The 16,085-nt window shown below is 44.4% G+C and overlaps 1 protein-coding gene across 1 annotated transcript in view; it reads right to left on the bottom strand.

Annotated features, from left to right (window-relative positions):
* The window catches only part of adck1 (aarF domain containing kinase 1), a 159,431-nt gene that overhangs the window by 41,778 nt on the left and 101,568 nt on the right, over positions 1-16,085 (bottom strand). The window contains exons 5-7 of the mRNA XM_024436825.2: positions 11,481-11,639; positions 11,125-11,283; positions 10,700-10,816 (exon numbers count right to left, since the gene is read on the bottom strand). Coding sequence (XP_024292593.1) covers positions 10,700-10,816; positions 11,125-11,283; positions 11,481-11,639 — 435 coding nt within the window. The remainder of the gene's footprint in view (positions 1-10,699; positions 10,817-11,124; positions 11,284-11,480; positions 11,640-16,085) is intronic.

Genomic DNA, 16,085 nt, shown 5'->3' with positions numbered 1-16,085 from the left:
ACACACACACACAGTTGAAGTCGGAAGTTTAACACATTTCTTGTTAACAAACTATAGTTTTGGCAAGTCGGTTAGGACATCTACTTTGTGCATGACAAGTAATTTCTCCAACAATTGTTTACAGACAGATTATTTAACTTATAATTCACTGTATCACAATTCCAGTGGGTCAGAAGTTCACATACACTAAGTTGACTGTGCCTTTAAACAGCTTGGAAAATTCCAGAAAATGTCATGGCTTTAGAAGCTTCTGATAGGCTAATTGACATAATTGGAGTCAATTGGAGGTCTACCCGTGGATGTATTTCAAGGTCTACCTTCAAACTCAGTGCCTCTTTGCTTGACATCATGGGGAAATCAAAAGAAATCAGCCAAGACCTCAGAATTTTTTTTAGACCTCCACAAGTCTGGTTCATCCTTGGGAGCAATTTCCAAACACCTGAAGGTACCACGATCATCTGTACAAACAATAGTAAGCCAGTATAGACACCATGGGACCACGCAGCCGTCATACTGCATTGGAAGGAGACGTGTTCTGTCTCCTAGAGATGAACGTACTATAGTGCAAAAAGTGCAAATCAATCCCAGAACAACAGTAAAGGACCTTGTGAAGATGCTGGAGGAAACAGGTACAAAAGTATCTATATCCACAGTAAAATTAGTCCTATATCGACATAACCTGAAAGGCCGCTCAGCAAGGAAGAAGCCACTGCTCCAAAACCACCATAAAAAAGCCAGACTACGGTTTGAAACTGCACATGGGGACAAAGGTAGTACTTTTTGGAGAAATGTTCTCTGGTCTGATGAAACAAAAATAGAACTGTTTGGCCATAATGACCATCATTATGTTTGGGGGGAAAAGTAGGATGCTTGCAAGCCGAAGAACACCATCCCAACCGTGAATCACGGGGTGGCAGTATCATGTTGTGGGGGTGCTTTGCTGCAGGAGGGACTGGTGCACTTCACAAAATAGATGGCATCATGAGGTAGGTAAAGTATGTGGATATATTGAAGCAACATCTCCAGATATCAGGTTAAAGCTTAAAGCTTGGTCGCAAATGGGTTTTCCAAATGGACAATAACCCCAAGCATACTTCCAAAGTTTTGGCAAAATGGCTTAAGGACAACAAAGTCAAGGTATATGAGTGCCCATCACAAAGCCCTGACCTCAATCCAACAGAAAATTTGTGGGCAGAACTGAAAAAGCGTGTGCGAGCAAGGAGGCCTACAAACCTGACTCAGTTACACCAGCTGTCAGGGGGAATGTGCAAAATTACCCAACATAATTGTGGGAAGCTTTTATGGAAGGCTACCCGAAATGTTTGACCCAAGTTAAACAATTTAAAGGCAATGCTACCAAATACTAATTGAGTGTATGTAAACTTCAGACCCACTAGGAATGTGATGAAAGAAATACAAGCTGAAATAAATCATTCTCTCTACTATTATTCTGACATTTCACATTCTTAAAATAAAATGGTGATCCTAACTAACCTAAGACAGGGAATTTTTACTGGGATTAAATGTCAGGAATTGTGAAAAACTGAGTTTAAATGTATTTGGCTAAGGTTTCTAAACTTCCGACTTCAACTGTATATATATATATATATCTATATGGCAATATATGAGGCAATTGAGCAATTAGGATTTGTTATCTGTAATGGTTATGATAAATTAGGCCTTGTTGCTCACTGTTAGCATATAGATAAATGTGCAAATTTTTTCAGTGTTCTAAAAGTAGCATCTGGTTTACAGATTGCAGGCCTGCCTAAGACGAGTGCAAAGCAACTGGCAAAGTACTGCTCCATTTCAGCTGTTATGGGCAGCGTAGCAGCGAAGGTGCTGCTTGTATCCAAGACCTTTGAATTGTTGAACCCCTCTTAATGTTATGTAATTTGTGGATTCAAATAAAGTATTTCAAATGTTTGTGTGTCAAACACTTACACCATATTGACTAAGCACCACGACACAACCCCAGGTATCTCTGTTCTTTCTCAGGGGGGATGAAAGAAGAAAAAAAAAAGGAAAAAAAGGGGGGTTCTTTCTCAGGGATCCCCCAGGACAGCTCTTTTTATCATCAGTCTAAAAATAGTAACATCACAGGAGATAAAGACTGGGAGAAGGACATCAGTGGCAGCCAGTGAGTCTCTCAAGCTCTCTCACACACACACACACAGAGATACAGACTGTGGGTCATATCACAGCAGACCCAAGAAACAGACACACACAGCTGTCGTTCTGCAGAGAGCTGAAACACTACAGACACAGGACAGGTTCAGACACGCACTCAAACACACAGAGTTAAACAGTGGCCCCTGTGTGTACGTCTGTGCTGTACAAGACACCACGCTGCTAGGGTCCCTCTGATACACCATTCAACCTGTCTGGAGAGCCCTGCACATAATTAATCTCACACACACACACACACACACACAGTAGTTAATAAGGACACAGACAGCAAACAAAAGAGCTGATAAGGAATAGGCATCTACTAATGGCCATTAATTAGAACTCCATTTTTCATTGGGGAGAGAGAGGGAAGTCTCTCACACACACAAAGATAATCCAAATCTCATATCACAGGAGACCCAAGAAATAGACATACACGTAATGTTTTTCTATCTTCGTAGGGACCTAAATGTAACCCTATTCCTAAACCTAACCTCTAAGCTTAAAATAGCCTTTGTCATCATGGGGACGCAGGAAATTTTCCCATCGTGGACCATTTTCCTTGTGGGGAATTTGGGGGGACTTTAGGTCTCCACAAGGATAGAACCAACCCACCTGAGCACTCCTCCTATATATAGGACCTTCCACCCACTCCTGGGATATGAATGCCTGATGAAGCAGCCAGGTCACCCGTGATACAAGTCAGTATTTGACGTCCATCCATGTATGAGGACGTCAGGAGATGACATGGAAACCGGCTTCTAGGGGCAACAATGAGTGCTGTTACCTTCAAGTAGGTTTTGATTTTGCTAAAGCATTACGGACGGGGATGGCGGATGGGTATAATCATCTGCCTCTGATTCGAAAGGTTACAAGTTCGAATAGGTCAGTTAGGATCACCACTTTATTTTAAGAATGTGAAATGTCAGAATAATAGTAGAGAGTGATTTATTTCTGCTTTTGTTTCTTTCATCAAATTCCCAGTGGGTCAGAAGTTTACATACACTGAATTAGTATTTGGTAGCATTGCCTTTCAATTGTTTAACTTGGGTCAAACATTTTGGGTGGCCTTCCATAAGCTTCCCACAATAAGTTGGGGGAATTTTGGCCCATTTCTCCTGAGCTGGTGTAACTGAGTCAGGTTTGTAGGCCTCCTTGCTCACACATGCTTTTTCAGTTCTGCCCACAAATCTTCTATGGGACTGAGGTCAGGGCTGTGTGATAGCCACTCCAATACCTTGACTTTGTTGTCCTTAAGCCATTTTGACACAACTTTGGGTCATTGTTAATTTGCGACCAAGCTTTAACTTCCAGACTGATGTCTTAAGATGCTGCTTCAATATATACACATACTTTCCCTTCCTCATAATGCCATCTATTTGTGAAGTGCACCAGTCCCTCTGGCAGCAAAGCACTCCCACAACATGATGCTGCCACCCCTGTGGCTTCATGGTTGGGATGGTATTCTTCGGCTTCAAAGCCTCCTCCTTTTACCTCCAAACATAACGATGGTCATTATGGCCCAACAGTTCCATTATTGTTTCATCAGAACAGAGGACATTGCAAACCGTAGTCTGGATTTTTTATGGCAGTTTGGAGCCGTGGCGTATGACGGCTGTGTCCCATGGTGTTTATACTTGCGTACTATTGTTTGTACAGATGAGCGTGGTGCCTTCAGGCGTTTGAAAATTGCTCCCAAGGATAAACCAGACTTGTGGAGGTGTACAATTTTTTTCTGAGGTCTTGGCTGATTTCTTTTGATTTCCCCATGATGTCAAGCAAAGAGGCACTGAGTTTTAAGATAGGCTAATTGACATAATTTGAGTCAATTGGAGGTGTACCCGTGGATGTATTTCAAGGCCTATCAGAAGCTTCTAAAGCGATTACATCATTTTCTGGAATTTTCCAAGCTGTCAACTTAGTGTATGTAAACTTCTGACCCACTGGAATTGTGATACAGTGAATCATAAGTGAAATAATCTGTCTGTAAACAATTGTTGGAAAAATGACTTGTGTCATGCAAAGTAGACGTCCTAACCGACTTACCAAAACTAAATTTGTGCAGTGGTTAAAAAACGAGTTAATGACTCCAACCTAAGTGTAAACTTCCGACTTCAACTGTACATGCTCTCTCAGTCATCTCTCCCAGTGAGAGGAAACCAGCAGCTGATAAGTGAGGTGCCTGATTGAGTAGCCAGCCAAACCCTTAACGAGCCTATTGAATTCAGCTGTGCATGTTCAAGCCAGTGGGCACGTTCCCGGCTGATTACATGGCTTGTGGTGTAGGTGAGGGCGTGGACATTAGGTGGATGACCCTCACTGCGCCACACTCCCTTCTTCTCATGAGGGAAGCCGTCAGGTGGCAGGCTGACTACACCACTCGCGTCGCGTGCGTTATTCAATAATTGCACGCGCCAGCCAAAGAGCGTCTGCGTTGCCAAGGGCTGAAATAGAAGTCAGTTCTATTTCTGACGCAGACCGCGTTGCAAGTCCTGCTTCTCCCATCTCCTCATTGGTTTATAGAAGCAGGTACCCACGTGCCATCTCCTCATTGGTTATACCCACGTGGGTGACTGAAAGACGAACAAGGTCAGTGGGGGTAATGCACCTAATTTATGGTCGTTACCAATCGCAATATAAAGTCAAGAGAAGAAAAAGCCTGGAAGGAGGAGAGATGACTAGAAATAATTTGGTTGACGGTTTTATGTGTGGATTAATTGGTGGAGTGGAGGACCTTGTGCATTTCAGGTAAAATAACAACTCAATGTTTATATCCCAGGACAAATTAGCTAGCAACAGAAAGGTAGCTAAATAGGACAAATTAGCTAGCAAGTGCAAGCTAGGCTAGCTAAATTGCCATAAATGTTTATTGCTTTTCGACCTGTCCCCAAATTAATATAATTGGGTCAGAGTTTGTTTGATATTTTAACCTGCATGTCGTGATCGCGTTTGGTGTGGGGGTACAAAATACATTTATGCACAATGCCGGTTTGGGTTTCGTGTAAGGCTTCCAGCTGATGGCTGCGTTCCAGGACGTTAAATATGAATAATGTTTGAATAGCTAAGACCCAGTATACATCCACAGGCAAACCACACGCAGAGCTCAGCTTTCACATATGAATCATATGTAATTGTACCTTTTGAATGGTGGTCAAGTTGACATGGGGCATTGTGATGTCATGACTGGTACTCATGCGCGCATGGCATGCAGACACATTGACACACAAACCCCTGCGACTCATCGAGACTGCGAGTCGACAGGCTGAAAGAAATTAAGTGCCTCCATTGCAACTCATTGAATTACTATGGTTGCATCCCAAATGGCAGCGTATCCCCTGTACAGTGGACTACTTTTGACCACAGCCATTTGGGGCAGAGCCTATTGCTATGGGTACAGTGCTGTGACGTGGGTCATTTAGGTTTAATGGCGCTCTCTTAGAAGAATTCAATAGCATACCTTTACGCCAACCCTCTTCTCTAGGCTGGTTATCTAACGCTGTCAAAGCACCAATGACTTACCACTCCAGCAGGCATACAATACAGCTACGCCAATGTATCCACTTAACATGGTGTGTCAAGGCACTGGCAATGGTTTGGGTTAGCTGAGTTTTGTAACATAGTGACCATGCTAACGCTAACACAGGCATAGTGTAGCACAGATCTGTAGCGCAGGGCTAACATATCCATAGTTTAAAATAAAATACATACTGCTTAAAGAGATAGTCAATTGAGAAGACATCCCACAGTCAGAACCACAGCCATGGCCTGACACGGTTTCCTCAAAGACGGTGTAGTGTGTCTGATGAAACAATATAGCAGATGCAAGTTGTCGTGCCTCCAGACACTCCTAATCTGTGTTGTCTGTAATCTCTACTCCTCTCATGGGATTACAAGTCTGGATTGTCATATTCTCTCTCCAAATCCCAGTTTATAAACACACAATCCCCAGTTTATTCCATCTTAACATCTGCACTGTGCTTGTCATTTAGAAAGAGGAGACCATTGTTTCTATCAAATCATTACAAAGACTCTGCACGGCACTTGGTTGAAAATTGGAAAACTGCAGATGGCTACTGCCTCGCAAGCAACCCACATGAAGACAGTTTACTTTAAATCCGGATAGATAGAGAATTATCTGACGTCATAAAAAGAGTGTATATCTCTGTCTCCATGCACGCAAACACACACTGTACGGGGCCACAGTAGCGGCGGGCCCGGCCATTAGCTGATAGTGAGCGTTATTAGACATAATAAATGAGTCTGTCCGGCCAGGTGAGAATGGATAGAATTATTAACTGGCCCTGGCATCTGTGTGTGTGTGTGTGTGTGTGTGTGCGAGCGGGCGGGCAGGCGTGTGTGCGTGAGTCGCCGCCGTGTGTGTAATCAAAAGATTAATGATGGACCAAATAGACTTTTCTCTGGACTCGACCCCGACGTGCACGGCATGGATAAACAGATTTACCTTTTCATTTTTCCAACCACAGAGATGATTTGGGAGACAAAAGTTTGGCGAATATATCCAAGACATATATTACGCTGTTAAGAATGCTGATGATGCAGAGTTTTGCATAATCTGTGTGTACTATGTGTATTTGTGCACACACTTCTGTTTATTGTAAAATGATCTATGCAGAGGAAAGTGAACAGATGAGCAGTTCTCTCTCCTCCTCTTGTGTATGTTTTAATACCACTAACAGTTGGGGAAACAGCATTTTACAGAGTTAAGTGTCCTCCTCTCCATCTCACTCACTCAGCCAGGCTCTCGGAGTTGCTAGCATAATGTAGCGTAGCCTGGCTAGCCTCTGCCTGATGAACCCTCTCGACAGGGTGTTCTCTCTCATCGTCACAACTCTCTCGTTTTCCATCCCTCTTTTTCCTTCTATCGCCATCTCCTTCTCGGTGTTTCACATATTAATTGTCTAAACTTTCTCTCACACAACATTTCTCCCATCTAGTTCTCATTTCTCATTATCTTGCTGTCCTCTTTTTCAACCTCTCATGGGTTCTCACCCCAAACCTAGATCCAACCCCTACATCTGCACCCAGCCTCTTGCCCAGTCCCTACTCCAGACCCTCCTATTCTTCTTCATATCATTGGAGAGTGTGGCTGACAGCAATAGTGTTTATGTCATAGTAATAATGAGTGTGTCATCAGGCATAGAGTCACCATACACACTCATCACTCACTGTCTACACACTACGAGAGAGAGAGAGAATTAAATGATACAGACCTTGAGACATTAATCATACTGATCTTTCACACTGACGGTATCCCTGGGCCTCCTACACACACTCTGGGGCACATTAGAACACAACATCACTGGTGTGTGTGTGTGTGTGTGTGTGTGTGTGAGGGATCAGTATGATTCATGCCTGGGAGTCTATCTTCTTTGTATGTGTGTGTTGATGGTCAGTCAAATAATATTTGTGTAATCTATGCTCTCAATCATACTCTCTCCTTCCCTATCTGGCTTTTATTGATCAAACTATAAAGAGCTGGAGGAAGATACACTCTGATAAGTGTGAGTCAATGAGCACCACTTCAGAGTTACGGGTATCTCTCCAGATGCGTGCATATATGTGCGCGCACACACACACACACACACACACACACACACACACACACGATCGCTGACAGCTGTGTGACTAACAGTATTCATAAGTGCATCAATAACAACAGTAACGTGTCTGAATGTCTGCCAGATGGAGCACAGCATCACAGCAGGCTTGCAGGCAGGCAGAATCACTCCTCACCCCTCAGGAGGGCGGGGTTCTTCTATCCCTGTGGGGACCTAAAATCCCCTATAGTCCCCACAAGGATAGTAAAACAAGGAAAATTCTCCCTCATTTAGGGTTAGGGTAAGTGTTAGGGTAAATAAGATTTTGAATAGAAATACATTTTTAGGGGCCCATGATGATAGAATAACAAAATGTGTGTGTCTGCATACGTGTATGTGTGTGCTTTTGCCTGCGTGTGTGTGTGTGCATGCCTGCACGAGTGTGTAACGGCTCCACAGACAACACCTGGGGGCCAAAGCTGATGGAATATTACCAGTGTGACACAGACTTACACACAGAGAAATTATAGCTTGATCCATTACCGCTATGTCCGCCCATTGACTTGCCCATACCTCTGGCCTACTAGGATATGTATGCTAGATGCGCGGGTTGACTCATAACCCGGGCGGGTTCAGGGTCATGAAATATTGGGAAGTGATGTCACGGGCTGATCGAATAAAGAGGAAGCAATACCTTAAAAAAAATCCATGAATGTATCATTCTTGTGCGTAAGCATTCTTCATCCAAGTACTGAGTAAAGGGTCTGAATACTTATGTAAATGTGATATTTAAAAACCTGATTTGTCATTATGAGAAATTGTGTGTAGATTGATGAGGGAAATAAAGAGTGTAATCCATTTTAGTATAAGGCTGTAAGATAACAAAATGTGGAAAAAGTGAAGGTGTCACCATCTCTGCTCCCTCTCTCTCTCTCTCTCTCTGTTCTTTTGCTCCTCCTTGCAATTTCTTACCGTTTTCACTCGTCTCTCCCTCTCTCTCTTCTCCCCCTCGCTCCCATCCTCTCTATTGCTGTAAAGCAAGGCATGAAATTAACTGTTATGAAGAGTAATGGCTTATTTTGAGGCTGTAGGTGCAGCACTGAAATATACATCTGAAATCCTGTGTGCATATGGGTGTGTGAGTGCAAGTGTTTGTGTTTGTCCATGTGTACATGTTTCGAGGGCACATTGAGGCGTGATTGATTGGATACATAAAGAGTAAGCAAAACGTTTCATTTTAATAGAGATGTATGAAACTAATCAGCAGATCATCAGCCAAATAATCAGCATGTGTGAACTGGAATGAAGCTTTAACTCTGTCCACACACAGCCAGAAACACACCACCGGACACACACCCCCGGACACACACCCCCGGACACACACCCCGGACACACACCCCCGGACACACACCCCGGACACACACCCCGGACACACACCCCGGACACACACCCCGGACACACACCCCGACACACACACCCCGGACACACACCCCGGACACACACCCACAGCGGAACATGATGTTGCAATGTAATATACTGGCAGGGCTCTATGCTGACTGAGAAGGTGAGCACGTGTGCACCAAATAAATTTAGGTGCACAATATTTTAGGTAATAAAGCTTGAATCCTTAAATTTTTCTAGGCACACTGGTGCTCTCAAGTTAAAATTCCAGGTCGCACAGCAAAATATTTACGCGCATATGCGATTAAAATGGTTGCACTCTAGAGCAGCCATGGCTTGGGTGAGCAGAGGGCAGCAGTCATGTACACGTCTCCTCTTTTTCCTGTCTCTTTCTTCCTCTGTCTCTCATTCTTTCCCAGACATTTAAAAAAGACAAAGAGTGGGGAGAGGAAGAGAACGACCTAAAGAGACGGAAAGAAAGAGATGGAAGAAAGAGAGAGCAAGAGAGATGGAAAGAAAGATAATTATTGTTTCCTATCAGGAAGACATCACACAGTAACAGAAAAACAATAAGAGCAGAGCGGCAATCTCCCAGCCAAATACCTCAGTGATAACACACACTTTATTATCAATCAATAAACCATTAGTGTCTCTCTGCTGATTCCGTCAAAAGCCCACACAAGCCACATCCCTGACACACACACACACACGCGCACACACAGGTGCGTATAAGCATGCATAACGATCAACACAAACAGACAGAGGGGTCAACACACACGTTAACAGATGACAAAAGTGCACGCACAAACCCTCCCAAGTGCATCCCTCCCCCAGACACGCACACACACACACACACACACACGTCTGACTGTACGGTATTTATCAAACCAGTCTCCTATGATTCCAACCACGCCTCCCCAGTATTAGCCAGCTCTCCACAGACTCCCATGGCTTTTGTGTTCCACCATTGTGCCTAGGTGTAATGATCGGTATCGCACCCCTGCCAATATGTGCTGCCCAGGCCTGAATGCAGCCGGCAGCCGAGTTAAACAGTACTCCGTCAGACACGGAGCCCCTGCCACGACAATAGGCGGCAAACGAGAATAAATGTAATCCATCTGCAGAGAACAGTCTTTTATATGAAAAAGAGATTTCTTTAATTCCCTCTTCATCTGGTGATGGGGGGATAGAGGGTGGGAGGAAGAAAAGGATGCCGGTATAAGACGTCAGCCTAGGAAGCTTCATTTGTTCTCTCTCCCTCTCTCTGCACTGTTTCTTTCTCTGAAGTAGTTTGACAACGTTATGCATTGACGATAGTAAATAGTCAAGTCTGGCCTTTTACTGTGGGCCTCACTCACTTTCCCAAAATGAGGACGAAAATGCAGGGAAATACACAGAAGTGAGGATTAGCTCACGATATGGCTCATATTCGATATGCACCAAACAGAAGAAAACAGACAAACAGGGAGGGACTACATGGATTTGCCCAATAACAAATGCTCATTTTCGCTGTTCGTCCCCTAAAAATGCTGCTCCGGTGTGACTTAATGAATGCGGCCATGGTGTCGTACCTCATTGACGTTGATGCTGTGTCTCCTCATATAGTCTCTGTCGTTGACCTGGCCTCCCTCGGCAAAGTCCATGGTCAGGATCCGCCTGGTAGACAGGTCCCAGTGGATCTTAGGTACCTGGGAGAGGGATGGAGGAAGGGAGGATGTTTCACAATTGCATGACAACATGATCGCAACCGTTAGAGGAGTTGCTATTGTTTTCCTCCACACCTCCCCAAAACACACAGTCATCATATCTCTCTGCGAACATTCACTATCACACTGATCGATAGTAGCTGCTCTTAATCAATCATGCTCTCTGGACAGTTACACCAAGCCACATTCAACCGAAGCTAAAAGAAGAATAGGGAAATAGACAGTAGACAAATAGACGACAAGGAAAAATATACTGTATACTCCAGCAGAGTAACAACGTGTGTGTGTACCTTGAGCCAGGGGAAGTGTGCGAGCATGACCGCCACCTTCTCAGCGTTGCGTCCCTCGTTTAGAAAGTCCAGCTCTACAGGCATGTTCTTCTTAGCCTCCTCCACCAGCCACATGAAGGCAAAGTCTGGGAACAGCCAGTGGACCATGTTCAGCAGGACCTAGAGGGGGAACACACATATATATGCACAGAGACATGCATACGAACGAATGAACGAGAGAGAGAGAGAGAGAGACACAGAGAAAACAGAAAGAGAGACAGGGAGACCGAGAGAAAGACATTATGGAGAGACCATTGATGAGGTAATATGTCAGAAGATACATCGACGGTTATTGAACACAGACAGACAGGCTTTACCTCCATGACCACGATGTCCTTGGAGCTCTGTGTCTGGACCTTGGGATGTTGGACCTTCACAGCCACCGTCCTACCATCATGCAACACTGCCTTGTGGACCTGGGCCAGCGACGCCGCGCCCTGGGGTTTCACGTCGAAAGAGATGAACAGATCAGAGAGCTGAGGGAGGGAGAGAGAGAGATAGTTAGAGAGGAGCAGCACCCCGGGATGTGTGTTTTTGTGTGCATGCATCCATCTGTGTTTGTGTATGCGTGTCTGTGTGCACGTATGTATGTGTGTGTGTTGTGTATAGTTGAGCCCCTTATCAATCAGTGAGTCAGGGCTTTTCTGCATGACTGGCCTTTTCTAATGGAGCAGCAGGAACAACAGCCACCAGGCTGTGTTACAGGCTGTGTCCCTCTCCCCCCACTTCTTATGAGCAAGAAATACAATGACATCCCTCTACAATTCTGTTCCATTACGTCCTCCATCCGCCTCTCTCACACAAGGCTGGCCTACTGGCTTCATGACTATCCCGCTCTTTTTTTCTCTCTCTCTCCATCTGTCAATTCAACTTAAGTCAAATGGTTTTATTGGAATGGGAAACATATGTTTAAACAATAAATAGAAGTAAAACAAACAAACAATCTGAAATGAACAGTGAATCCCACCCTCTCTAAAATGGTCCCACTGAAAGTCAAGGAGGAGCCAAGGTGAGCCTCTGCCAAACTCTCTGGCCCCTCTAGGTATGTATGGAACAGGACCGTAGACAGACCGACAGAGAGCAAACATGGGCACAGTTTCACCAAGCTGCACTGTCAATGACACCCAGCCCACATCACACCCAGCCTTCACTCATCGAGCCCTTCACATCAAAGACAGCACACTGGGCACTGCAGCAAAAAAACACAGCCCAATGACCCCAAACTACAGACGCATACATACAGTACACATATTCATGCGAGCAGACACACACACCACACACACACGAACACACAAACAGCACCAATACCTTGTGACATCCAGTGAGAGTTGATATATTACAAGTCTAGAGGTGTGTTGGTGTTGGGCTGGCTATCTGGGATTCTGCCCTGTGTGCCAGTCATCACAGGTGTGTGTATGTGTGTGTCAGTCAGCATGGCGACAGGAGTGGACACAGCAAGCCAAACAGGCGGTGAGCGGGCATAAAACAGGCAGCGGAGCGGGCAGAGACAGACACGGGCGAGAGGCCAGGGTCTGTTTCTGCCCTGCAGTGCCAGGTGAGCTGTGCCACCTGTGCCAGATGACAGGTGGCAATGCCAGGGTAAAAAAGTGGGCACTCCTGGCACGCCTGAGTCCGACGAGTCACCTTCTCACATACAGATGGGGGAAACCCATCCATATACACGACCGTTCAAATGTCTGGAGTCACTTAGAAATCTGCTCGTTTTTGAAAGAAAAGCACATTTTGCGTCCATTAACATAACCTAAAAGTGATCAGAAACCTCACAAGTCCTCAACTGGCAGCTTCATTAAATACAGTGAGGGGAAAAAAGTATTTGATCCCCTGCTGATTTTGTATGTTTGCCCACTGACAAAGAAATGATCAGTCTATCATTTTAATAGTAGGTTTATTTGAACAGTGAGAGACAGAATACCAACAACAAAAATCCAGAAAAACGCATGTCAAAAATGTTATACATTGATTTGCATTTTAATGAGAGAAATAAGTATTTGACCCCCTCTCAATCAGAAAGATTTCTGGCTCCCACATGTCTTTCATACAGGTAACGAGCTGAGATTAGGAACACACTCTGTCCACAGAAGCAATCAAGCAATCAAATTCCAAACTCTCCACCATGGCCAAGACCAAAGAGCTCTCCAAGGATGTCAGGGACAAGATTGTAGACCTACACAAGGCTGGAATGGGCTACAAGACAATCACCAAGCAGCTTGGTGAGAAGGTGACAACAGTTGGTGCGATTGACAGTTATTTTGTGTTTCTTCCATTTGCGAACAATCTCCCTCGGCCTGGGGCTCCATGCAAGATGGAGTTGCAATGATCATGAGAACGGTGAGAAATCAGCCCAGAACTACACGGGAGGATCTCGTCAATGATCTCAAGGCAGCTGGGACCATAGTCACCAGGAAAACCATTGGCTCAAGAAGAAGCACATGAAGGTCCTGGAGTGGCCTAGCCAGTCTCCAGACCTTAATCCCATAGAAAATCTGTGAAAGGAGCTGAAGGTTCGAGTTGCCAAACGCCGGCCTCTAAACCTTAATGACTTGGAGAAGATCTGCAAAGAGTAGTGGGACAAAATCCCTCCTGAGATGTGTGCAAACCTGGTGGCCAACTACAAGAAACATCTGACCTCTGTGATTGCCAACAAGGGTTTTGCCACCAAGTACTAAGTCATGTTTTTCAGAGGGGTCAAATTCTTATTTCCTTCATTAAAATGCAAATCAATTTATAACATTTTTGAGACAAGTTTTTCTGGAGTTTTTTGTCGTTATTCTGTCTCTCGCTGTTCAAATAAACCTACCATTAAATGATAGACTGATCATTTCTTCGTCAGTGGGCAAACGTACAAAATCAGCAGGGGATCAAATACTTTTTTTCCTCACTGTAGTAGCCGCAAAACAACAGTCTCAACGTCAACAGTGAAGAGGTGACTCCGGGATGTTGGCCTTCTAGGCAGAGTTGCAAAGAAAAAGCCATATCTCAGACTGGCCAGTAAAACGAAAAGATTAAGGTGGGCAAAATAACCTAGACACTCGACAGATTTGAAAAAATAAAGTGTTATAGACAGACAAATCTAAGTTTGAGGTGTTTGGATCACAAAGAAGAACATTCGTGAGATGCAGAAAAAATGAAAAGATGCTAGAGGAGTGCTTGACGCCATCTGTTAAGCATGGTGGAGGCAATGTGATGGTCTGGGGGTGCTTTGGTGCTGGTAAAGTGGGAGATTTGTACAGGGTAAAAGGGATCTTGAAGTAGGAAGATTATCACTCCATTTTGCAACGCCGTGCCATACCCTGTGGACGGCGCTTAATTGGAGCCAATTTCCTCCTACAACAGGACAATGACCCAAAGCACAGCTCCAAACTATGCAAGAACTATTTAGGGAAGAAGCAGTCAGATGGTATTCTGTCTATAATGGAGTGGCCAGCATGATAACCGGATCTCAACCCTATTGAGCTGTTGTGGGAGCAGCTTGACCGTATGATACGTAAGAAGTGCCCATCAAGCCAATCAAACTTGTGGGAGGTGCTTCAGGAAGCATGGGGTGAAATCTCTTCAGATTACCTCAACAAATTGACAACAGAATGCCGAAGGTCTGCAAGGCTGTAACTGCTGCAAATGGAGGATTCTTTGACGAAAGGACACAATTATAATTTAAATTAAAAATCATTATTTATAACCTTGTCAACATTTCCTACTCATGTATGTTTTCATGGAAAACAAGGACATTGCTAAGTGACCCCAAACTTTTGAAAGGTAGTTTACAATAACACACACGGATGGATGAACAAGACTTGAGGTCTACAATTCTTGGCCGATTTTGGCAGATTTCCTTTGATTTTCCTATGATGTCAAGCAAAGAGGCACTGAGTTTGAAGGTAGGCATTGAAATACATCCACAGGTACAAGCTGTACAAGCTGTTTAAAGGCACAGTCAAATTAGTGTATGTATACATCTGACCCACTGGAACTGTGATACAGTGAATTATAAGTGAAATAATCTGTCTAAACAATTGTTGGAAAAATGTATTGTGCCATGCACAAAGTAGATGTCCTGACCAACTTGCCAAAACTATAGTTTGTTAACAAGAAATTTGTGCAGTGGTTGAGTTTAAATGACTTCAAATGTACCTTCTGGCCTGCTTAACTGCAGTTGGGGAAAACCCATGACTAAACACAACCAATAGAAAGTGCGTGCGCACACACACACACACACTCCACAGGAATTTGGCACACACGGCTAGAACAAAGGACGAGAGCACACAGTACTGCTCCAGTACATGGATAAGAACTAGGCTATATACCACAACTATTTATCAGGCATCTGGTAGCCTAACACTCCTCCCCTCGTAGCCGAGCCCATATTTATATTATAAATCTCTCTTCCAATAACAGTACTGATCTTTCCTCAAGTCTAGTAATGGGTATTCCCTCCTTCATTAATATCACTGATCACCAAACTGGGGGTTACCTGCTCTCCTCCTCCTTTCCCTCTCTTCCCCCTCCCTCCCTCCCTCCCTTCCCTCAGCTGCAGTAGCAGTTGGATCAGTAATTAGCGAAGGGGTTGCGAAGGTTAAGCAGCGACAGTCCTCTGGGACCGGACTCATTACAGTATGCATACAGCCTGCCTGCCTGCGTGTCACATTAAATACACTCCCCACTGAGGCACTCTATTGTGCTGTAATAGCCTGTGTGATAGCCTGTTAACATAACAAGGTGTCACAGGCAATATGCTCCCCCACCGCAACACAGCTATAGGCCTAATGATGGTGGGTGGGATAGTGTGGTAATATAACAAGGTGTCACAGGCAATATGCTTCCCCACACACCACACAAAACGATTTATGGTTGGCTATGTATGGTGGTGTATTCACATGTAATATGCTCCCCCCAGGAACAACACT

The sequence above is a fragment of the Oncorhynchus tshawytscha genome, linkage group LG11 (genome assembly GCF_018296145.1).
Source record: "Oncorhynchus tshawytscha isolate Ot180627B linkage group LG11, Otsh_v2.0, whole genome shotgun sequence".
NCBI classification, from domain to species: Eukaryota; Metazoa; Chordata; class Actinopteri; order Salmoniformes; family Salmonidae; genus Oncorhynchus; species Oncorhynchus tshawytscha.
The sequence above is the reverse complement of the archived record's forward strand: the minus strand, read 5'-3'. Positions and strand labels throughout refer to the sequence as shown.